At 39.7% G+C, this 26,350-nt stretch overlaps 2 protein-coding genes across 17 annotated transcripts in view; one reads left to right on the top strand and one right to left on the bottom strand.

Moving 5' to 3' along the window:
- Positions 1-3,218, top strand: part of SHISA9 (shisa family member 9) — a 175,136-nt gene extending 171,918 nt beyond the window's left edge. Inside the window, exon 4 of the mRNA XM_059862177.1 lies at positions 607-3,218. Coding sequence (XP_059718160.1) covers positions 607-974 — 368 coding nt within the window. The 3' untranslated portion in view covers positions 975-3,218. The remainder of the gene's footprint in view (positions 1-606) is intronic.
- Positions 1-26,350, bottom strand: part of CPPED1 (calcineurin like phosphoesterase domain containing 1) — a 439,059-nt gene that overhangs the window by 229,012 nt on the left and 183,697 nt on the right. The gene's annotated exons all lie outside the window — the stretch shown is intronic.

Below are 26,350 nucleotides of genomic sequence, written 5' to 3'. Positions count from 1 at the left end.
AAAATCACAGGGTAAATACCCAACCTTCAACAACCCAAAGTATTTTCAGCCCCATAAAGCATTAGTGACCTTCTGACCATTTAGGATGACAGATCCCATTCTTAATATTGCCCTGAGGCATTATTGAACAGAAATGGGTCCAACTAATCACACACCACGAGACCTTACAGCTGGCTGGGTTAAACACCCACGAGTCACTTTGCATTTAAAGGGATGTGCTCTCACACAGCAATGCGACCCCAGATGCCGCAGCATTCCCAGGAAAGCCTGTGCACTTCTGTGAGATTCCCAAATTTCCTGTGCTATGTGACATGAACAGTGATGAGATTCACAGGACTTCTCCCCATAATGTAAATGTCAGCCCAACCTGAGCGATTTGGGGCAGGGACAGTCCTTTCTTCAAGGGCAACAGGGTTTTGTCTGCATGTATGAAAGCCTGGCATCCAAAACTCCAGAACAAAAATAAGGGCCGAAGGTGGTGTGGATTTCTCTTACTGATGTACCTTTAAAGGTTCTGCAGATAGAACTGTGTAAGACCTACTGTAAGCCATTTTTCTTGTGTACAACTGATTCTTTTTGTCCCCTCCCCTTTGTGACCCCAAATAGCTGACAAAGTCAACGATGACTTCTACACCAAGCGCCGGCACCTGGCCGAGCTGGCAGCCAAGGGGAGCCTGCCCCTCCACCCGGTGCGCCTGGACGAGGAGAGGGCCTACACCATCGACAGTGGGCTCACCAGGCAGAACGGGAAATCCAGGATGGGCAAGATTCACACACACCCCCTGGGCTACAACTCCCACTACAAGACCTGGGATCCCAACGACCCGTCCCTGAGGCGGCAAGCGTTCCCAAACAAGGGCAAGCACGGCATGGGAGACCCGACGTTAAGTGACCCGCTGACCACCCGCAGCCAGCACTACTTGGGCCCACAGCCATACTTCATAACCAACAGCAAGACAGAAGTAACTGTTTGAGTTTCTTTTCTTTCTCTTTTTTTTTTTCTAATGAAATCCTTTAAAAACCACATGCAAATGTATACACAACACAAACACTCAACCAAAAGGCAAAAAAACAAACAAAAAAAAAACACAAAAAAAAAATTAAACAACAAAAAAAGAGGAAACAGAAGGAAGGAACTTCCACCTGGACATTTTTGGTATCCAGCCAGCTGTAGGCTGAAGAGTGGGTTAATTCCATTCAGCAATACACACTGAAGGTTGAATTACAAACTCCATTTGTATTTCACAATGGAACACAAACCCTTGTGACTAAATTTTTTTACTTGAAACTAAAATCCATGATGAGAAGTAGCACAATCTAGAGAAACTTTATGTCTGCTTAAACATTTACACTATGTTCCTGCCTTGAGACAGAGGAAGACAGAGAGAACAATATACTGTAATATATTATTTCAGAGAGGAGTTTTGTATAAAACCTATTAATAAACACTAGGCCTGTGAAAAACCGAGAGCAACCATCTTGGTATGATCCCTAACATCTACTATTGTACTTTTACAGAATCCTATAGAGAACGCAAAAAATGTATGTACAATAAGGGACAAAGACACCTTCACAAGGAATTTATAAAGACTGTTATGATTAAGAGCATATGGGACCTTTCTGGCTGGTAGAGAATTCAGCAGGATGATTACAGCAGAAGATTTCATTTGAGTTTACTTCATTTGATTTGAAATTTTTGGGAACCTCCAAAATAAGAAGAGACGCTTCACATGACATAGAAAGCTGCTGGGGGAAAAAGGGCATCAGAATACTCCCTCTCAGTCCTCCTGTTTTCAGGCAGATGGTAACTATTCTCACTTTGCAGACTGTCAGGATTTTTTCTTCACCTAAATGTTTTGCCTATCTTCAACTGCTTCAGACTGAAATTAAGCGTGGGTGGTGCCTTTACTGTATTACTATTGTTCAATGACAGTCTTGTTCTTCAAAGTGACCCCTCTGTTCCTTTAAGCTATTTCCTCATGTTTTGCTAAGGATGACAAGGGTTCTGCCCTGCTCAGCCTCCTCTGTTTGTTCTGAAAGGAAAGTGGACTACACCTCCATGCAGTGGTTGCACAGTCAGGACTATTTAGTTAGCCCCTTCATCTTCCCAATTTCAACTTTTCCCCTCTAGTCTATCATTTTGTATTTGCTTTTAGCCATGGTAGTTCTCTGTAGTTCAAGTAAATGTTATCTGGTATATTGTCTCTATCGTTTGGCTTTCTCTAGTGGTGTTCCCTCTTGGTGGGCTGTGTGGTGGAAGAGGCTGGTCCAGCCTCAAACATCAGAGATCTGGGGTTAAACTAAACAAACAATTGGACTCATGGTCTTGACTGTGGTTCTGATGAGCAGGATGCCTGGTTTGTGTGAGCAAAACCACTTGAACTGGGCACTGGTTGCAAAGTCACAGTCCTAGGCCTCTAAAGGCTTTGGCACATCCACAAAGAGACAGAGTTGGGATGGGGTGGCAGGCAATGCATTCAGTCTTTCAGTAATTCCTGTCCTTCTCCCAACACAAGTCACTTGGCTAAATCCCAACTAGCTGTCCTACTACAGTTGCATTCTCACCACCTGTCAATTCTTCAGGAGATTAGGTCTGGAAGAGTATTCAGGGAGGAGTGAGAACTGTTATGTGGTAAGAAGAATTGGAAGTGGCATTTCTTACTGTACTCAACTGACAATGCTTCTGCTTAGTCAAGGATGCAAGGGCTAAGATTTTGAAATCTGGTTAAATGGAGATACCTTTTTTTAGCTATATCAAGATTGATTTGCATCCTGAGAGCACTGGTATCTCTCCATAAACGTGCTGCTAAATTTTATGATCATATGTTTTAAGACTATCAGAAGTAGACAAAGCCCACAAGACAAATACTTTGCACACAACCCAGACTCTCCACTATCTTACTTTTATTCCTTTTATCTTTACTGCCTTCACAACTGGCTGACTTAATTTGACCCTTTATGGAATGTTGCTGTTAATTCATATGCTTTAGATACACATTACAGCTGCACTCTTAATTCACACAGGTTTCGTGTAACTTGAGCATATTTTATGTGGAAATATTTTAGTAACTGTATGTTCTGTAAGTAAACCCGTGTTAATACTTGTTAACTACAGAGTTTATGATACCAATAATACTTCCTACAATAAAATGTTTGTTTGTTTTTTAAGAATGTTTATTTGTAAACATATGTATTCACTATATTACTATGAATTTCTTACCTGGCAATAAAACTGATTCTAAGTGAATCCAACTTGCTGGCTCATTCCTAAACTTGTATCACTGGGCCAATATTTGAGTCTAAACTGAGCTTTTGGAGCACCTCACTGCAGCCAGTGGGGTTTATATCGGCACAAAGGATCTTTTGCCTCTGCCAGTGTGAACAAGGGGTTCTTTAGAAATCAACTGCATGTTATCTGCATTATGGAGAAGCTGGGTGATGTTTGAGGCTCCTTCCAGGCCCAACCATTTTGTGACTCTATGCCTGCCTGTTACATGCAATACAAGATACACAGGGATTGCCAGCCTAGCAAAACTTCACGTGCCCTGTAAGCCTCCAGGCACCACACACACCTTGTGCCACTTGATCAGTTAATTAATGCTTTGAGGAAAAACAACAAAAAGGTAAGCATGCCCAAGGGCAGAGGCTGATCCTCATGAATGCATGGGAGTTTTGCAGTAAGCTTCAGACACGTCCAAGCATTGCAACTACTCAGTGAGAATAAATGAAACACTGATGTATACTGCTTCAAAAATTTTATATATTAATTAGAGAAGGTCCTGTACACAACATCTGTGTACCAAGTCTGCTGGAACAGAAAGTCCTTACAGGCTTTTAGTACTGCTAATGGCTCATAAAGCTGACAGAACCTTGGTACAGAGTTTGGGTAGCTCCTTCTCCTTTCTTTGCTAAAATGATAGTGAATAAATTTCAGAAGAAGAAACAGGGAGTCAGGAAACCCAGCTTCAGAATCCACTGACTGCATGACCTGGTGCAAATTCTTTAGACAGTTTATGAGTCTTTGGAAGCCATGACACATTATCACAGGGAAAACATCAATTCAAAAGTCTCTAGAATTAGCCTTTTTATACAGTAGAAAAATCTCATTTTCAATATACACCATTATGGGTGCCAGGAAATAGTTCATAAAAGCCCCATTTTTTGTTACAGGAGCATTTCCCTGCCTCAGGTACAACTACAGAAACAACCCCTTTCTGCCAGAGGGCTTAGGAGAGACATACAGAGTTTGGTCAGTGCCAGGAAAATTCTGGGCAGCCTTGGAACCCACAGGGAAGCCTGGGGAGCCCAGTGGAACGCAAGCCTAACCTGCAGCAGACACAACTTCCTATTACAGCTCCACCTATGCACATGTTTCTAGCAGCAAATTCCTGACTGGAATCACAGACGGTAAAAGGGCCAACTGCTTTGCTAGTAGAAGTGTCTCAGCATAGCTTTTGTTCTTTCAGGTACATGAAAACCTCCAAAGAAAACCCACTGGAATGTGATTTTGTGTTTCCACATGTTTTTTTTCTCTTATGACAGCCTGACCCTTTTGACACCACTAGCAAGAATGGCACTGGGCTCCCACCCCCATTTCTTCCGTAAGGCTCTCTGATCCTAACACAGATGCAGTGACTACAAACAGAAAATGCTCTGTCAAGAAAGGATGGTGCTCCTGCACAGAGCTATGGAGTCTAAAAGCCCAAAGGCTTCTGGTTTAGAGCCCTTTACCCTGGAAACATATGTTCTCATGACTAAATCTTTAGAGCATGGTCCTTAGCTTACACAAACTGAAGATGTGATGGCTTATATAAAAAGAGGATCAGGTCTCATGAGATTTCACACTGTGAGGTGTCTCCACGACTCACAACTTTAGATTTTAATAGATCTGGGGAAAGACTTATGCTTTGCTCTGTTCTTATAGAATGGTTATTGAATTTTGGGTACTAAATAAATAACCCCAGTCCACAAATCCCTTTTGCACATAATTTCGAGAACTTTATTTAATCCTGGTCTCTATACTTGAATACATGGAGGACTTCCAATGATAAATATAGTCTTTACTGTAATTATATCATCTTTCTGTTTGGCACAGATAATTTTATTTTGCTAAAAACAGTTATGATAGGCAATATTATTGTATTAAACTATATAATCTCATATATCATCTGCTACTGAAAATGTGATCATATGAGGAGTACCAAAAGTGAACATTGTTGTTTTTATCAGTGGGAAAGTCATACAGCTCTATTTTGAAAAGTGTCTGTAAAACAATCTTGGAATTCATGCTTCATGCTTTAGACATTCCCAGACTGAAATTTTGCTCAGCCTGCAAGTTAGGTGAACACTCATACCTGCCAACCAGGCCCTTCCTCCCTGTCAGGCACTAATGAAAACCAGCACCAAATTAGGGTACTGGTTATACCCCATATCTGCACAAAAGCTGCTGTCATAAAAACGCAATGAGGGATGCAGCAAACATTTCTGCAGAAGGTGCACCATGAAGGGATTGACACACCTCATTCAGCTGTGCAGGTCCTATCATGTTAGCAAAGCATGAGAGATGTATTGGTCCCCAATGACAGCCCTTTGTGACAACCTGATCCTAGTTTTGGGCATTCTTCCTATGTTAGAATCTGCCAATAAACAATCCTGAACAGGCCATGCTGCCTGAACAGGCCCTTCTCATCCCACAGCCACTCTTTTAACAAGATAATGGTGGTGTTCAACAGCAAGGTGTTCTCCCTTGAATTTCATTTTTCACCTTCAGAGCTAAGGGACCCATTCAGGCAAGGGGAAGCTTTGGATTCAGTCTATCCAGAGGCTAAGTTCAGAACCCCCATCTATTACTGCTGCTCCCATTTCACATATCAGAAAAGAGTAAGATGCAATTTGTACCTAAGTTCATGAAGAACTGCTGTACTAAGTCAGGTCCTTTGTGGATGCATGAAGAGGCTCTGTACCTTTCTCTGCAGGGAACTTGGAGCTAATTTTTCATCCTTAAGCAATCATTCTGTGAAAGGTTTTATTTTTGCTAGTAAAGCCAGAATTGAGAGTTAAAATTCAGATTTAGTTTACGCATGCTGTAATACACTGCTACACACAGTTGCATCTTGTCTATTTAAGTCAACTCTAGCTGCCTTCACTTGGCAACTCCTCCTGCATTTGCATGGTAAGAGGCATTGTTGCTCGTTAATAGGGGTTGATGTGCTGGCAGAGTTCATCTCCTGAACCTGCACACCAAGCCTTGTGTGCATCCCTCACAATAAATGAGGCTGGGAGAACAATATGTTATCAAAAGTGATGATTTCAAATCTAGAGAGAATATCAGGTAATGTTGCTGCTGTTTAATCTGAGCTTGAGCTACAAACAAGAACTGAAAACCAGTAATAATCACAAGCCTTTCAGTGGCCATTGGCAGCATTATTTGATAAGGAAACAAGTGCTCCTGAGCAGCAGATGTGTCAGTGAATCCACTGACACTCCCTGAGCAGGAGCACATTCTTTTCACTGCATGCAGCAGCTGGCCTCAAGTTCCCCCTCTGGGATTTGGGCTTACACTGACATTTTGATCACTGTAGTGGTTATTAGAGACTTTGGCCAATTTCAGTGAATATATTCCTTGAAGTAATTGATCCCCAGGGGAAAGAGTTCTTTACCTGCTACTTATTATTTCATTAAGGAACAGAAACATTGCAAAAACTTGGATAGGGAGTTGGAACAAGATGATCTTTAAGGCCCCTTCCATTCCAAACCACTTTATGATTCTATGATTAACTGTACTTTTTTTTTTTTCTCTGCCACAGGTGAAGAGAAGCTAGGCTTTGCTTTGTCCTTACAGGGGTAAGAGAGCTCAAGGGTGGCTGCTTTTCTTCCTCTTTTCAAGGCAGAGTTACAATTCAGCAGGAGTTTTTCATACACATCCTGCAGGAGACTGCAGTGGCTACTGAGCACAGAGGTAGCCTGTTGACTCCCTCTTACACTAGGAGTGAAAAAATCGTGCAGTTGAAAGACAAAGGTAGACTGGAGTACTGTAGCCTCAGTACTGGCTTTGCAAGTTGGCTGCTACTTTCCACTGCCCCTTTGAAGAGGTCAGAGAACTATGTGGTATTTTCACAACTGATGTTCTTCAGTGAACTCCTGCAGCCTTCTTGAGCACCACCTCACACTCAGCACCTCACCTGACCTCTCACCTTTCATGCCACAATTGCAGTTTTGGGGAACAACCCCACTTTGTGCACACCTGCCTGCACAGACACATCTTACATCACTTGAGCTTTGCAGCTTGACTCCCTAAATCATTTGTGTCTGCAACACCATTGAAGGGTAACACTGACTTGGAATATCCACCTAACTGCCTCACTATACTTTAGGGGCCTTATTTCAGTTTGGAAGATGGGATCTATATCCCTAATTTACTTTTCTGCTTTTGAAAATTAAATACTAAAGAATGTGACATTCTGCAGAAGAGAGTCTAAAGTTTAGGGATGAAAAGTGTCCTTTAGGGCTGTAATGTATTTTGCCATTACTGCTTGGGGAATAATACTAAAGATGATAGAGAGCAACTTGACAGGATTCATTAAGGCAGAGACAGCCTGTGTATGCTGTGATACACAGGACTCTGCACAAGTTTGCCTATGCAGAGCAAACTGCTCTGGCCTTTACTGAATGTGATTTATGAGTTTGTTTTTGTGGTTTTGTCTTTTTTTTCTGTTCTAAAAGATGAATCTCAAAAGCACAACACAGAGAGTGCTCATAACAAAGGTGCCCTGTTGAACACAGCAAGTGGCACAAAATTGTACAGCATGACTGTGACAGCAAAGGCCCTGAGCCTGCACTGCTGAGTTAGTGGCAGGATTGTCAGCCTGTGGAAAACCAAAACCCACCGACAACACACATTCACTCTTTGATATGCAGAACTTACAGACTCTACTACAAGTGATTTTTCTCAACCTGACATCAACTAAATGGTATAGAAAAGGAAATACAGCAGATACACCACAGGATTGCACATATCTTCTAGACTGAGTCACAGCTGAGAGTGCAGTTCAACAAAATAATGGCTGCAACATTGCCTTGTAGCAAACCACAGTTATCCTGCCAGCACCTCATCTCATCTCCCTGGATGTCTTGTTCCTGTGACACAGCTCATAATGAGTGGGGAAGACTCCACTCTCAGGCTGTTGCTTGGCTTCAATGTGCACATTCCAAGTCCTTGTGAAAGACAGCTACTTCAGTATCCATTAGGATACTGAAGTTTGCATAAAGTCAAAATCCAGGTATAAATCTTATCACTTTCCACAAACAGCAGCAAAGTATATTGAATTTTGAGTCCCAGATACAATGCCCTTATGAATTTCTGCCTAGCTTCTTCAAACCTTCCCATGCTACACACTCTTTAGCTTCTTTGACTTTTAGTTAATATTTAGCTGCTTACCTAGCTGTTGTTTATGTTTCTACACAAAATGAACATCACAATAAATACTGGTATTCCATAGGCTGTTACTTCACTGTTTACAATGTATTTTATTAAGTTATAATTTTACTAGGTGAAATATTCTCCAGAGACAGCAGTATTGGATGAGTATTAGCAGGAAATTTTTCTATTGCCCCCAGATCTACTGATGATCACTGTACAGTTATCTTCAGGGTTGCACTTTGTTGACAGGTTAGTAATATAAAAATTTACTTTTATAAGAGCTCCTATATGCACTATAAATGTATTCTCTCATTTTAAACATGTTTCCTTTCAAAATAGGAAGACAATACACATATTTTCAAAATGATTGTGTCTTTATGGACTGTGAGTAAACAGGTAGAAGAGAGGAGATGCTACTCTTCAGTAAAGGGAAAATATTGAGTGTTTCACCAGCTCAAATCCTGTTCCCCATATCTATAATATTCCAGCCATAACTGGCATTATAACTGTGTAATAACAATTTCTCATACAATAATAATGCAGAGCTTGAAGTGTAACCAATGCATTTAAACAACTTCAGGGAAAGATGAAATCAACTTTCTAATAATGATTTCCAGTATGTTCTGTGACCTTTGTTCACTCTTCAACTGTGACCTTCGAGGATGGGTCAAGCTTCTGAAAAAAATTGAGTTACAAAACTGCAAAGCTATTCTGTGTAAAATATTAAAGTAATTAATAACATTAAAACCTCTTTTCTATTGTCTAATTTGACAATGGGATTAATATACATTGTATCCCTATATATAAATAAGTATATGCACACACAAGAAAAGAACAACCAAAACCAAAAAATATGCAAAAACACGGGCAAGACTGGTGTGCAACTCTTGCTAACACTGCCAGCATCACAGAACACTCCCCAGGGAGCAGCTTACCAACATCAGCAGAAGTAAGCTTGCATTGATAGGGTTAAGCAGCCAGAGAACATTACTTCAGGAAGGAAAAAACATTTCATCTTTCTCCTCCTGCACTGCCTCTGGGGATTGGCTGGTTGATTCTGTTTGGCGGGTAGATTTGAGGTTTGTTAATGTCAGAATGGACATATTCCTGTCATCAAACAAAGCAGAAGAAAAACCAGATTATCAAAAAAAAAAAAAAAAAAAAAAAAAAAGAAATCCACTAGGTCAAGAGAAAAGCTACAAAACTTCAGAAGTGACTTGGCTGCAGTAAGGAAAAACATATAGACTTGATAGTGCTGTCTGCTAATAACTAGAGAAGTTTTACACCATCTGCTAATTTCCCCTTTGTCAGCTGCACAAGGGAACCACATGAGAGACACCAGCATAAACAGAAGTATTTTTTTCCCCCTTGGAGATCATAAGTCTCCAGAACCTGTGGCATATATGTTCACTTACACCCAAGCTGTTAATATATACAAGTGAGAAGAGAACCAGTATTTTTATCAATGTGGAATAGCAGCTGAGACAGACAACACAACCTCCGCAGAGGGACACATCCATATGTTACACAAGAATAGATGCCAGAAAAATAATAGTGGCTGGGGCTTTTCTTGGAGGAAGGCATTTTAACCACAGGTCAAAAATCTATTGTCCATAAAGACTCTGCAAAAACAGACATAGCATGAGATCTTAAAAAAAACCCCAAACACAAGACATCTGGAAAGTGCCTGCTGTACATTAAGATCCTGCTTCTGTTATCCAGTTAGGACATGCACTTGGTTCTGTCAAAAGCCCTGCTATGCATATACTATATTTCTTGATCTTTTCTGTTGCCTAGTAAAGGTTTTCAAATTTGCTGCCAATTCAACCCCTGAAGCACAGATGGGAATAAAAAGCATCTTATCTCCTAGCATACGATTCCATATCATGTTTTCTACTATTTTCAAGCTGTACAATCTCTCAAGCTGCATGACATCCCTGTTTCCCTTGGGAGACTATCTCATATACACCCAGAATCCTAATTCCTCTGTGCATTTCCCTGCATGTAAGGCTTGAAGCTGTAATAGAGAGTAGCTCTGTTCTCTCATCTCTTTTTGTCTTGTTCTTTCAGCAAGAGGAGAAGCAAGCTGTTTCATAAGGTTCTCATCCAAAACTTTGGACAAACTGGAATGTTAGCAGGGAAGGCACTTTTGGGGCTTTGTTGGTAAGCAGAGAAAATTTCTCCTGAGCATCCTGATAGAAGTGCAGATTTCTGCCCTGACTCCACCCAGTGACATCTTAAAAGTCAATGGCTCATTTCTAATGGTAAGGTCTCCAATCCAAAAGATGGCAAGTAGCTGTAGATATCATCTACTTTATCAAGGTTTCTTAATCTGGCTTGTGTCATTTTCATAAAAAATTAGGGAAATGTGGGTTAAATTAGCCTACTATTACCATAATGGAAGAACACAATCATCAGTAACCTTCTAATAAACCACACAGGGGAATCAGGCAACATTCTTCTAAAGTTTGCTTTAAACTATCAAAATGCATTTGTGTTTCATTGTCTAAGTCAGCGAGGAAAAGTATTAAATTCACATGTAACTCCTGTCAGCTTAAAAAAAATATGGGAATCAAAAAGTGTTCACCGCATAGCATGGGAGCAAGAACTAAACAGGATGGAGCACTGAGGATATTGCACAGTATCACATACACACCATTATTCTGTATGGCAGGTAGGGATGAGAGCAAAGACAAACAAGTTTCAGAATAACAGTTCAGGCAGCAGAACTGCAAAACACAGGGCTTGGAATTCTAACACTGTAAAAGCTGCCTATGAGTCAAGAAATTCAGACAGGTCAAATAGCAAATTCACATAAACTTCCCACCCTGCTCAGATGCAATAAAGCCTCAGCTAGAATACTGTGCCAAGCCTTGGCCATCATTATTCCAGAGACACGAGGGTCAGCTGGAAAGTAGCAGTGAAAAAAAATAAAAACTGGAAAGTAGCAGGAAAAAAAAGTTAAGGTTATTATAACCAGTTATAATGGTATGAATGATTATAAATAAGCAAAGGTGTAGAGAAACAATGAGGATGAATAAGCAAAGGTGTAGAGAAAACAAACTGTGAGGAAAACAATGGAAAAAACTGCAGCTGTTTATGCTGCAGAACAGAAATGAAGAGAGGTATTATGTACAGACTAAATATTTTGCAATAGAGTCCCTGAAAAGAGGATAAAACTGTTCATGTCTAGAATATGGAAAGAGTTCGGTCTCATCCTAACCTTCCCTGAGAAGTAAAGGGTCATGAAGAACTTCAGCATATTATTCCAGTACTTTAAAGAGTAGCTGAAAAGGGATGGATGCTCTCTTTTCACAAGGAGCTACATGGACAAGACAAGGTCCAGCTGGGTGCAAGTTTCATTGGGAGAGATTTCATCTCAGCAAAAGAAACAATTTTTTTTTTTACGGTGAGAAGAATTAAACACTGCAGAAACCTGGCCAGGGATGTGGCAGAGTCCCCATCACTGGATTTTCAAGACCTGAATGAACAGGGTGCTGGATCATGTCATCTAGGCTGCCTTTCCCATTAAAGGTTGGAGCAGATGCCCACTCAAGGCCCCTTCCAGCCTGGGTTATTCTGGGTTATTATTTCAGCTTCTCCATTTACACCACTGGCAGTGCAGGTACGGAGTGACATATATAAACACTGGGGCTGACACTGATCCCTTGATATTTAAAAAACACAGAGGATTTTTTTAAAAGACAAAATATAGTCAGCAACTGACAATAAATCATGTTTTAGATTACATTATTATATCTATGCAAAGAGCTGCCATAAAGAAGAAAATAACATACACCACCAGAGACAGGAGAAAACCTCTCATTGGTGCAAGCACAATTTAGTCATGTATTGGAAGAAAACCCTTTTGAATGGCATGGAATGACAAGCAATGAAATGCATTATATACAGAGGCTGTGGAGTTTCCATTGCTAAATGATTTTAAAGAAACATTGAACTGATTCTGTCAAGAATGATTAGATATTTCTGAATCCTTCTTGAAGAAAGATGGACCATTCAAAGGCCATTACAGCTCTCCTATTATTTTCTCTTCAAGGCCCAAAGCACAGATGGGGCAGAAAGTATTTTTTCCTAGCAATGAGTTTTTTCTCACATCCTTTTATCAGTTAGCAGCAGATGAAAGCTGTAATTAGAAGCATAAAGGTATCTGCTGTTTCCCCCAAATTCAGTGTTGCTACACTGCAATTGCAAATCAGTGCATAATGTTGCCCAGACAGATTTACACAGCAGCTAAAAGCACATATATTCAGACATGCTACAGACTGTCTGGGAACAAAGAATCCTGAGGCACAAACTACTCCAAATGTCTTCTTACACATTACCAATATCAACTTCATTTTTACATTTCACAGTAGCTCTTTCATTGCATGTCCTTCCCTGGCAGCCAGCCACAGTTTTTAAAAGGTCAAAATCCTGATCTTCAATATAACATCCCACACAGATGACGTGATCTCAGAGGTAAGGAAAGAACCTGCCTCTGCAAGTCAGCTTAGAGGTACAACCTGAATAAATCATGACTCTGAATTCTATGAAAGCATTTGAAAAGGCAGAAGAATAGAGAAGGGAGGTAGGACAGGCTTCCAAAAACCACCGGTTCCATTTCCGAGCTGAAATGCACTTCCTCCATCATTTAGGATGGGACAGTTCATTTTCTGTATCAGTTCAGTTAAAAAGTTAATTATCTCAGTTTAAAAGATCAGTTATTTGTATAAAACAACCTGTCATCTGTCAGTTTCCTGGGACAAATAATCTCGCCCATACTGGTTAAGAGGATCAGGTAAAGAAAGGAATATGTTCCCAGCTGCTCCCAGCAGAGTTCATGGACAAACTCTAGGCAGATTAATTTGTGGGATTCACACACAGGGTTAAAGCTCCAAACAGATAAATAGACTGAGAATTTAGGCAATGATGTCACCATGACCAGGAGCTGGCCTTAAGATGAATAAATGGGCTTTCACTATTCCCTTCAGGCATTTGCTGTCCCCTTGGCACCAAGATGAAATCATAATGTGTTGTAATTACAGATAAAAGGGATTTGACATGAGAGCTCTCCAAAAAAGCCAAACATCCTGGAAAGTGGAAAAAAAGAAAAACAACATAAAAACCCAACTTGCTTTCATGCTCATTCTTCAGAGTCAAGAATAACCATCAAGACAATTTTCTTATTATTAGCAGCTGTTCAGAAATCAGTGCTGGATACATTAGTTAAATCAGTGGGCTTTCCCAGAACAAAAAAAGAAATTTATGGAAAGAGAAGGACTTGAGAATAAATTAGTCAGGCTGCAACAATATCAAAAACACGAAAATCTATAGCTCTGGCATGCAGAAATTACACAAACCCAAATGACACTAACAAAAGATAGATTCTAAGCATAACTGAGTAACTTAAAGTATAATCACCCATTTTTTAGTCAGCACAGAGGATGGACTCATCTACAAAGACTCCTCTGAGAAAAATTCCAGGGATAAGGAAAAGGTATAAGAAAAAAAATAGGAAATGTTATACACTGCTATGCCTGCAACTAGAAAACAACTCTAAACTATAACTGAGGAAATGTTGCCATCACCCTACAAAGAACAGCATGAAAATGCCATTCTATTTTCCTATGACCAGATCATAAGGCATATGAATAAATTCTTTAAAATTACCTCTGTAAGTGTTGGTACAAGAGAGCATGTCAATAATATGTTTAAAACTCCTGCTATGGCATTTGTTAGTTGTCCTAGTGCTCTGTGGGGAAGCCCCTGGGGGTTCATTCTGCAAGGATTCACTTTTTTGACCTGGTTTGAAGCTGTGGGCTGCTGTCAACATCAGACTCTCAGCTGCACGGAGGCATTTCTAAAAGACAGTGACACTCACAAAAGAGACTTCTCTCCCCTGTCAGGAAACTCAACAATCTAGGTTATTGGTATTAACCCACTACAGAGAAAAAGCACTAGAAACTAAATGCAAGTTGAATTTATATCAGCAATATAGATGTGCATGTAAAGAGCATAGCCCAAAGACATACTTAGAAAGCCTGGACACACTTTTATTGATGAAGTAGAAAAACAGTTTAAAAATTTAATTGCAAAGATCTCACATTTGCAACAGAAAAACCCCCAGCACGTTAATTCTTTCCTCAGTGAATTTACCATTAGCAAATGAAGACCATGCTAGGAAATTTAAATTAGCAGCAGAAGTGATTATTTTAATGTTATCCCTTTCATCCCTTAAAGCCTTTTCTAAAAAATTAAAACAAAAACTACTCCTAGGATGAATTGTTTTCTCCAAGGTATTTTATTTTTAAAATGCGAAACACTTTGGCCTAAATAACAGAAACTACAAATATGACTGCAAAAGTGCATCTAAAAAACCGTAATTATCTACTACAGAACTTGGTATAAGTTTGGCCCACTAATTTTCTACCAGCTCCCCATACTAGCTTTGCTACTGTTTCACCCTGCTAGTGCTGTTTCTATGAGAATCATTGGCTTCAGTTTTGTAAGCCCGTATCATGGTCTTTACCAGCAAAGTGTGAGGTGCATTGAAAGAAGAACATTAAACAGGACTTTTATTTTCACTTGTCCTGGTGAAGATCCCTCTCCCTTGACAGAAAATGCAAGAGAAATGCCACAGATCTTTTTATTTTGTGCTACTATCACCATCCACAGACAACCATACTCGTAAACACTCTAGACCTGGATGAATAAAATTATATATAAAATATAAATAGCACCCCTGCAATTCAGTCTGCAATGTAGAGATAGCTTGTTCTCATTAAATACCTATAGAATAGGTCATTTAGTATTTATAAATGTAAATGTAAAACAATTATTCAGCTATTTGACAGGGAAATTGGTGATATTTGTTGAATATTGCTTGCAATCATCATTTGAAAAGTTTGTATACACAAGCTTGATCCTTGAAGAGTAACAAACTGCTAAAATATATAAATTGGATCAATAGTCTAAAAATCATTGTAAATTCTAGAAGGAACTAGTCAAAAGCTTCACCACAGGTAGCAGCAGGATCCCTTCAGAGGGATTACATTCCAAGCAAGGCAGCATTATGGTAATGCATGTAATCGTCCCAGGCACCGCCTCTGACCCACCCAGGGCCAGCTCCTCCCTGGTGGCCCCTGGCCAGCAGGGCACAGGAGGGGCTCTGTCCATGTGTGACCTGTGCCTGACACCTGGGCAGGGCTCTGGGCTGACAGCTGAACTTGCTTTGAGCACTCACAGCACGGGGCTGTGGACTCAAAGTCCTCACTGAAACCCATTGGAAATCTAAATCCAAGGGAGAACAACACCTGAAAGTGCTGCATTCCCCAGCCAAACAGCACAGCCTGCTGAGCTCGTGCTGCTGGGCTTGTTCTGCCCAATACTGACTTCTGCAGCAAGTTTCTTCTCTTGCAGTAACAGTTCTAGCCTCCACAAAAAGAGGAATTACCTAAAATCTTTTGTCCTGTGGCCTAAAATACTATCTATTGTTGCATTAGCTTTATTCATTATTTAAATATATTTACATAAATGTATATATTTATAAGCTAAAGTAGCATATAGTAGAAAATCCTAGCTTGCAGATGAAGTTCTCCATTTCTAACGCATCTTTTCCCTTTTCCAATGCAGTCCCTCTTCTAAGCAGATAAAGTTACCAAGTTGTAGAACAGTTGCAGACTTCTTATTAAATAACTTCTCTTTTTTTTTTTTTTTTAAATAAAATGCCATTCCTTAAACATTCTGAAAAGGTAAAACAAAACAACGACAACAAACCCTAAATAAAACCAACTGAACAAAAAAGGAAGGGAAAGCAGTCTCTGACTGCAAAAATAGACAGCAAAGTGAACTGTTTTTCAAGCTCTAGCTATACCTAATGCCAGTTTTTGGAACAAAACCAGTCACTGGTAGCAAGTGGTGAGTTCTGAAAGGCCTGAGCAACTTAAGGTTGGGATCCCTTGGCAGATCTTGATAGATTTTCATAATTTGTTAACATTTTGTTCCTGTTTCTCTATAATTTTCTATTTGTATGAATTTTTCGTTTTGGTAGTAGCAATTTAATCTAAACAAACATTTTGAGATTGGAATTGCAATTTTTACTTCTTTACTGGAGAAAATTGTCAGTATAGCATTAATTAGTCTCTTAATTCTCTGTTAAACCGCTGCATAATAGGGAGTGTACTGCTAAAAAATATGTAAGGAAGGGAGTTTCACGTCAGCATGAGATTTGTCTAAAATTGTTTTTGGCTACTGAACTGAAAGAAAACGTGTAGTCTACTGCTGGAGGAAGCTCCCTCAAGTCAAAGTAATGAAATCATGTCATAAAAAAATTTGTTTTTCCTGTGTAACTAATAATAGAGGTAAAGAACTTGTTTTAACAATTCCCTAAGAGTGATTTGGAGCCATCTGAAGCTTGTGAGTTTTTAGATACGATATTCCTCTTGATTTCAGTATTGTATTTATGTTTTAAAAGGATGAAAGGTTACCTTTTATAACATGTTTTCACTTCCACACTTTATCTATAGATGAGCTCTTCCTGATTTTCTCTCCATACTTTAGTTTTCTGTAAGTGATTTTGTGCACCTTGCACACACCTCCAGCTTTCTAAGCAGTAGCAGAATACACAAGCGGATAAAACATGATCTTCAGTTTATGGAAGGTTGCAATGAAGACAGATATTTCATAAATGTCTAAAAAGATGGAGAGCAAGTCAGACAGAATTTAAAAAAAAAGGCAGTATCAATCTACATAATATCCTTCCCTGTCAAGGAATGGGCCATCTTAAGTGTGTGTAAACAGCAATATTATTCATGGTTACCACAGTGTAATTGCTTGCTGGATTTGAATGAGGTTTCTCTGAATATAAATGAAGAGACTAAGTGAAGATAAAGGAAGCATCTGAAGCTAGAAACAAAAACACCCCCTAAAATTAAAATGATGAAGTCAGATGCACTTCCTTTTATTGTGTGTATGAATACAGATGATTATTAAACCAGGAGAATTATAACAGGAGCCAGAGGGGAGCACAATGCAGCAAGAAAAGGGTTTCCCAATTCCATTCTGCCAACGTGCCTCAGCCGCGACACCCAGCTTTATTACCAGTGGAACCCTAAGCCTCTTTTAAATAGAATCTTGAAATTGCATCAAACTGTATCAGAAAAACTGGTGATTTTTAGGAAGATAAATGATTGCAGAACCCTCACAAATCCATATCCCTTTGTGCCAAGGGAAATCTAATAGCGAGGTCACTGGGGCTAAGAGGCATCAACCAGGCCTGCCACATCTTCAGCATGCTGATTATTAACAGAAAATTGTAACAAGGAACAGAAGGCAATTTAGTCTGCCATTGTCAGCATGTTGCCATGACTTGGAGCAAACCCAAGTGAGCAGCAACATTCAGTGTGCAATTCCCTGGTGCCAATACCAGAGCCAGGGGATCAGGCCTAAACCCTGTGAGATATCAGCTGCTGAAAATGCAAAATACCAATACATGGTGTAATCCACCTGAACTCCAGAACTGTCAGACTGGGACCTGATCCACCACACTGGCAAGGCAGGCAGGAACCAGCACAGAAACTGTCAGGGAACCCTGACAACAGAAAATGTGGCCTGAGGCAGCTTGGAATGAGGAGGGAACCTGTGCTGCAGAATCCAGTACAGAGGTGATGGCAGGCTCAACACGACAAAAACAGAGCAGCCCAGAACAGGTGTAGCAAACACTACCAACAAAAACAAACCACAAAAAGACTCTGTCTTTGTCCAAACAGGTATCTCTGTATGGACAGACAGAGTTTGGATTCCTGGGCTAGTCCAGGCTGTCTGCCTCCTGTATGACCATTAGGACAACGTTAATAACAAAGGACAGCAGCAAAATCTAAGGTGCAGAAGCCAGAAGGATCTTGCTCCATCCCCAGAAAACTATTCTGGAATCTGCAGTGGCAGGCCCAGAACAGTGGATAGATACACTGGTGACCTATTGGTCCACACCTCAGCCACATTTCCAGAGATTAGCTGAGCTGGGCACAGCTTTCCCTCTACTCTCCCACCTCCACCAGACAAAGAGCAGAATCCAGATTTTAAGGAAAGGCAGACTCTAACATTTACTTATGAAATAGAATTACTTGTGATTCAGTATGTTAGAAAACATTTTAAATATTTTCTGCTCCAGGCATTTATACTTTTTAAAGTATTTTAATTTTCTAAATTGAAAAATGAAAATTTATCAGGTAATAAAAGTGGATGTTCCTTTCTCTGCTTAAATGAGACTGATGAATCTGAAATTTAAAAAAAAAACTTGAGTTGAACAATTATTCTTAAACAAGATTTCCCCATTCACGTTCTGTTTTGATATCCAGGCAACATTTGGCTACAGTTTTTTCTTGATAAATGTACAATTAACTCCAGCTCCTGACACAACAATATTAATCGCTGAACCTGTCTCCATGGGCACACTTAGTACCTGAGCAGGGTACCCACTTCTAAGAGTAAAGCAGCTAATACCCATCTAACCTTATTTCAGCCCTTCTGAAGTGCATACAAACTTTTCAAAAGAATGAAAGAATTCTAAAAGCTTTCATTTATAGTACAATATATATAGGGCTCAACTTAAAATTTTGGTTTTCTGCTTTTTTAACTCCAGCTGTAGTTTTCCCCTGTTTATTTGTACAGCAATCTGGTTCACATTGTTAGATGTCAGCTGAGGTGACATTCTGTATGATTTAAACCTCCTTCTGCAATGACAAAAGTACTTATTTAGAAGAGTCTGAAAACCTGTTTCACAACATGCTCAAATATAGTGGGGGGAACGGAAGCCAAAGACTTTTTACATCAATATTTGCAGGAATTATTCAGTGTATTTCAGCCTCTATAACTTAAAATTTTGATCACAGCAGATTAGTTGCATAAGGTAATCTTCCAAAAGTATAAATACAGCTATAATTGGAGCTTAAAAACATCTAAGATCAGTAAAAGAAAAGAAAGGAATTTACACCAATCTTATGGAGCAAAGTCATAATTTTGGCATTTCAATGCTTTCAAAATTTGCTGTGCTTGAAAAAAATGTTATGGCAGATGGGATTCCCAAACTTAGTTTTCAAATGCTGAGGTTAATTTTAATTTTATTCACTCAAATGCTAAATCTTGGACAAACATTGTTAAAAAAGATTAAATCAAATCAGGCATAAAAATTTCAACAGAACCACCTGTGCCATCTAAAGTACTAATGTTTGAATGAATACATCCAGAGTCAAACCTATTATTAAAGCATTATAGATAGCAAATGTTTAACCAAGGAGATAATCCAGAAGCAGTCCAACAGAAAGACAGGGTCAAGGGGAAAAAGCACTGAAATAGGAAAATAAGCATAATACAGGATCACCCTGAATCTCATCTGTCAAAATGGGTAAAAAAAATCTCAGAAGGAAGAACAAGTCTGAGAACAGAATAAGAACAGGTGAAATGAACTTGTACTCCCCTGGTTTCCAGCAGTTTGAGTTCAGCCTCCTCTGAGCCATGTATGGCATCTTCCTATTTAAAGATCCCAATGGGATAATTTTTCTTTCATTATATTTCCCAGTCACTTTTTACACATGTGAAGTTTTAGAACCCTCAATACCCTCAGACAGACATTCTGTACCATTTTGTAGTGTATGAAGAATAAGCTCCTATGCATCTACCTCCTGCTAATTTCATTTGATGCCCTCTGAGTATTTGAAAAGATCAGTTGGATTTTGGCTACAACAAAGCTGTGAACACAAGATTAACTGTTCTTTATGGGACTTTTACATCCATTTATTCATGTGCTACCCTAACATTTAACAGTCAGTAAATGAAAATTTGTGTATTTTGTAGGCTAATTTAATTAAAGCTTAAGGTTACAGAAAGAGGAATAAAGAAACACCAGTACAGAACTGCTGAAGAAAGCCATAGAGAAATGGAGACAGGGACATGGTGGCTCCTAGCATCCTGCTCCTGTAGGATCCTAGTCCAGAACCTTTCCTCTCATGGCTTGCAGACATTTAAGGGCCCATAGGCTGCTTCTACAGCCTTGGAAAGAGTTAATTAAGAGGAGCAAGTCTCATCAATAGCTTTAAATCTATTATGCAGAGGTCCATTACTCTTAGAAAATCTAACCTATGACTTGAAAAAAACTAAAAACCCCATTGCAGTCAGAGCAGACAACTGTGTAGAGGAAATAGACTGTGAGGAAATCTGTTGAGCTACAGGGCACTAATGAAAACTATTGTATATCATTGTTTTTAAATAATAATAGCTAAAAGATGGTTTTTATTCAGAAAGAGACAAACTTTCACAAATCAGGCTGCACAATGGATCTCCCCAATGTCAGAAAACTCACAGGGTTGGTAATGATTTCCTTTCCACTTTGCTGCAGGTTCCCTTCTGCTCTAACAGATGGTCAGCCACTGGACAGCGTTTGAGAACCAATGTGAACTTAACCTTCAAAGCAAGGTATGCAGAGCAGGAGAAACAAGTTTAAGGCTAAAGGTATTGCCAGTTCCACTGGATACCTTCCTTAACTTCACCATTACAAGCAGAATCAAGTGGCTCTTTTAGAAGAGTTTCTTTTCCAAAGCAACACTGACATGAATGAAAGGAGAAATAAGAATGTCCGAGTCAATCTAAGTTAATTACCTTCTAAAGAGCTTCAGGATATTTAAACTCTTAAGATAAATTTTATCCCTTTTCATTAAAAATAAAAATCTAATGGCCTTGCTTCCAAGGATCTCTGATGGGAATGGGTGTTTGGCAGTAGCTTTATAGCTATCAGCCAAATCATCAGGCATAGAATGTTGCTTTAATAAAGGATAAATGGCAACAGATTTAAAGTCAGCAGGTATGTAACCTGGGGACAGAGAGGCATTAATTAAATCAGTAAAAGCAGGCAGAAGCTCAAGAGGAAAAACCTAAAACCAAGAATTTGGAAAGCACTGATAAGACTTGATTTTCTCTCTACATAGCTTTTGCCTCCAGCAATTTAGCCCTTAAGTTGCAAAAAAGCTGTGAAACGAGCTATCAAAACCCTTGTCAATCACTGGACAAGGTCTATCATGGTCAAAAGGTACTTCTAAGGCCTGCAGAAAAATAGCAGAATTAATCTATGATGTGTGTTTATCAGTGACTAACTGCAGATTTGATTATAGCAGCAAAGAGGCTTAAACAGAAGGGGGAGAGTGATAATGGATCAGTTAAGGATTATTATTCTTACTCTCTTTTTATTTCAAAGACCATTTTATTGTTTCAATTGCATTTGCTAATTTGCATGCTATGGGAGACTTTCTGAGTTATGGGGAAAAGGGAGACAATTCTGCAAATTGTTTATTGAACCTAGATCTGGTGGTGCTCGTTTTAATTCCAGGTTCAGGGAGTTGAACGTTCCATGGTAAAGGTACCCATTTATCCCTGGAGATGCCTGTTCCTCATTGAGGAAGATGCAATACACAATGAGATAATAGCCTAGACTCTAAAGAAATATGATAGTTGTCTATCTTAATAAATTTTTAGTAGAAAGAAATTTGAAGCAAGTCTTAGGAGTACACAAAGTCTATATAGATGTATACATATATCAATGTGTATATGTGGATATATATATATAAAAAACATTTATGCATTTTGTGCGGAAACTACTTATTTTACCTGTGAAAATAATATTTAAACTCCACCAAACTATCAGTTGTCTGGAGTCTTTGTTATTACTCTGAACAAAAAGGACTCATGTATGAGAATTAACTTCCAACTTCAGTCTATGTAATCTGTACCTGATCAGTTCAATTTGGAGGCAAATTAAACACATCAGTACTCATTCTCTGGATATAAATCTGTCACCTCACTATCAGATGAAGTGTTTGCTGTCTGGTTAATCAATATGGGAGATTAATGCTGGCACCTCCATTATTTAAGTGGAATTAAATTAAGGTGATGATTAAATGGAAGATACATGGTTAATGTTCAAATATAATCTACAGATCCAAAAATACAGCCTGGAGCAGGAGTTTGTGTGTGTATTTATACATGTTTTTATTATATGAATGCAACAATTTGAAGGGATCTAGCTTTGTATCAACTTACAACAAAGTAAGAGCAACACGAAGATTGTTCCACTCTTTAGAAATGAGGGGGAATGAAGAACATGGAATGCAGTGTTCTAGTAGTCAGAGAAATGTAACATTAGAGAAAAAGTAGGAATTTATAACAGCAGCTGAAAATGTAGTCTGGTTTTCAAAGGGTCACTATATCAGAGTTTTAAAATTACCTGTAATGGATAAAATATGCAACCAATTTCGAAAATATTGTGCCTGACGTTGTCAGTAGGTGACCATGTCCTAATCTGCATTTTTGGTGAAATGAAGCCAATCCAGATCCGTAACTGAGAACAGGGTCCTGTTCCCGGGTGAAGAGCTGGAACAGAGTGTGATGGGCAGATCAGCATAGGAAAGAGCTGCCTCAGAGTGGCTACTGCAACCGCCTAAGATACCAGAAACAGAAGACAGATTTCCACAAGGAACATATTCTAAGATGTTTGTCTGTCCAAATGACAGATATTTTCCATTTGCTTCTCCTTATCTTACTGTGCAGCCAAAAGAGGATTTTTTTCAGCGTGTCACTTTTCTATAAAGCCCTCAAAATGAGTGAGAAGTTCTATGCTTCACTTATTTAATTTCTTCATGAAATATTTTGCATTTCATAACTTCCCTCCCCCCACAAATTACCGCAAGCAAAATCAGCATAAAAAGCGGTGCTTGGGAAAGGTATTTCAAATTATTTGCACTGCTCTGAAAACCCAGCTGAATTATGACATTCACTTAGGCTTTAATGCCAGGAGTCTAAAAGAGCTTTCTCACCAGTAGAAACCTTCTATTAGTGAAGAGTTTACCTAAAGAAAACTAGATCAAAACAATTCCAAGTGCTAATTATGTTCTGCATATGAAGGTGCTCCACCTTCATAAGCACAAATAATGAACAGACAGATTTTTTAATAAACAACTTCTCTAACAGGAAATTAGAAATATGCATCCCTACTGAAGAGAAAATAGCAGCAGAGCTCATTTTTAATTCACTGAAAACAATGCAGCTGTTTAGTCAGAATGAAAAGACAGATCACTTACAGGGGACTTGTGCATTAGCGGCAAAACTAATCTGCATAGGCTTGTACAGATCTCTCCAGAGCCCAAGTCAGAGGAAACAAGATGTGACAAAATGGAAGGGCTGTAAAGTAAAAAAACTGAAAACATTTGTGAAAAGACTCAGTACTCCTGCAGCAGACTAATCAATCACCTGGTAAGGATGTGATCAACACACATGGGAATTCCCAGTGCAATAATAATAATAACAGGTAGATAAACTGTGTGATCTATTGTGATACAATAGATCTGCTGCTACCAGTGGGAAGCAGTCATTCATTCTAGGGATGACAAGTATACCCTCTGGCTACCACCACTAATTAAATCCCTATCTTTCCTATTCCATTTTTTCCCCAGATATAGATGCGATCAAAGATAGAACAATATACGGAAGGAACAGGAAACTAGATTTAGGTAATAATTTTAAAAGCAAAGGGAGATAGCCTGAGATATTAATTCACTCCCCCTGGAAAAGAAGGCATGCTTCTGGCAGGAAGGCAGGTGCAACAGTGTGTGAGGTGATGTGTGTATGGTCATAACGTGTAATCAAAATCTTGTGCTTCTCACAACTACTAAAACTGCTGGAAAACCACAGAGCACACATCCAAATGGGAGTAGTTCATGGATATGCTCATGTTTCTACCATGTGGTTACAGTACTGGTGGGTAAGGGAAGAGCACTTGCTGTCATCTACCTGGACTTGTGCCAAGCATTTCTCATTGTTCCACACAAGACAGTCTTGTCTCTGGAGCGGGCAGACATGGATTTGATGGGGGTCACTTAGATAAGGCTGTGGCCTTATCTAAGTGACCTCCATCAAATCCATGTCTCACTCAGAGAGTGGTCTCCCTGGATGGTCTCACTCAGAGTTGAGGACAGCAGCTCAGTGTCCAGGTGGAGGGCAGGGACAGGCAGCATTCCTCAGGGGTCAGCGCTGGGGTTGGTGCTGTGTGACACCTCTGTTGGTGACACAGACAGTGGGACTGAGTGCACCCTCAGGGGAAGGTGTCAGAAGAAAAAGCTGGAAGGGGTTGGAACAAGATTATTTTTAAGATCCCTTTCAATCCACACCATTCTATGAACCAGTGATTGTGACACTTCTCTGATTTACACTTTTTTTTTTTAAAGATACCTCAGATTTTACCTCCTCATTAATGAACTTTGCCAAACCAATGAGTCAGCAGATCTCTGTGTCAGGGTCCAACAGGGAATCTGTCCACCATGAAGACAATCCATTTGCTTCAGCCTCATGGGTCTGATCCAGTACAATTAGTGAGGCTTCAAGGAAAAGGGGCAGTCTTCGACTCCTGAAGCATTTTATAATGGCTCATTATCTTTTAGAACCTGCAATACTACATCTTATGCTTTAATGCGGAGACTTACCTTGCTGCCTACTTTGACAAAGGGAATGATGGCTTCTATCCATGCTTACCGCATTTTTTCTTTAAAAACAAAATCAAGAAACACATGCAAAAGCTCCTCCTCCTTGCACAAGCATGCAAAATGTAGAAAATGATTATAAAAAAGCAGAGCTCCAAATTAAAAGTGGGACTGCAGATTACCAGAGCAATTTAGGGAAATAAAAAATCCAGTTCTTAGGGAGTAACTGAATCCCATAATTTAGTCATATTCACTATCAACCTGATGTCCTGGCACACTTTCTTGGGCTAGATCCTGGAGCACAGATTTAGCAGAGCACAATTCCTGGAGCCTCAGCAAAAGGTACAAGGCACATTCTAACTGTAAATGCTTGTTGCTGTGCTGGGTGTCAAAAAGCAGGATCTGAAAAATATGGAAAGGCCTTCCTTACACAACAGCCCTCTGTCTGCAGCTCTTTGATCACTCATATCTTTCCCTGGTCGCTCTCTAAGTACTGACATATCCTTGGAGGAATTTTGCAGCTTAAGACATTACTGCCCCTAGCCGTCAACCTCGACCTTCCACAAAGGTTGCTCACAAGCACAGCTTAACAGGAGACGCCAAGCTGTCACCAGAGGAAGGCGGGATGTACACACACGCCCTGCCCTGTCAGCGCTGGCATGGGCACGTTAAGCTCTGGCACGGGAGATGGGGCACAATGACAGAAACTGCAGCAACATTCCTCAGAGGATCCCTGCATCCTAAACAGCAGCCTTATCACAAAAGGGGATTTAAAGCGGTTTAGCTTCAGCACAGCAACTTATTCTAGCTATGAGCAATGTGGCTGAAATGAGAGTGACTACACATATATATAACAGAAGATACTTGCTTAAGTACTTTGCTGAATTGGAGTTTAATACCCTCCACATCGGTATTTCTGCAGCACTCAATGAAAAAAAGCTAGAACATACCAGCACAGCTCCCCTGGGGGCCCACATTTACTGAAGCAATCACGGAGTTGACTTATGGTTTCTGTTTCTAATGAGGCATGCCAACAAAGCAGAGAATAAAGGGATACGAACCCTGATATTTCCAGATATAAAATAATCAGTCTCAGGACTGAAAGCAGTGTTAGCCTGAGAGCTGAACACCCAGTGGCTCTCTGAGAGGTGTCTTGTACTTGGTGACAGCTGTGGCCACAGGGGACACATGTACAGCAGGTCAGACCCTCTACTGCAGCTCCTGCACTCTGTTGCTTTCAGGGATGTATTTAATGTCTGGCTTCATATTTCCTATTAAAGTGATAAGTGCTGGGGGGAGTTCAGACTGCTGGAAGACAGAAGGTTTGCCTAGGGACAGCTATTAATAATCACCCTTTGTTAACTTGGTACAACACTCCTGGGGCAGAAATGCACATGAAAACAGGGCTCAGGAG

This window comes from Haemorhous mexicanus, chromosome 17, assembly GCF_027477595.1.
Source record: "Haemorhous mexicanus isolate bHaeMex1 chromosome 17, bHaeMex1.pri, whole genome shotgun sequence".
Taxonomy (NCBI): domain Eukaryota; kingdom Metazoa; phylum Chordata; class Aves; order Passeriformes; family Fringillidae; genus Haemorhous; species Haemorhous mexicanus.
This window is presented reverse-complemented; position numbering and strand designations above follow the sequence as displayed.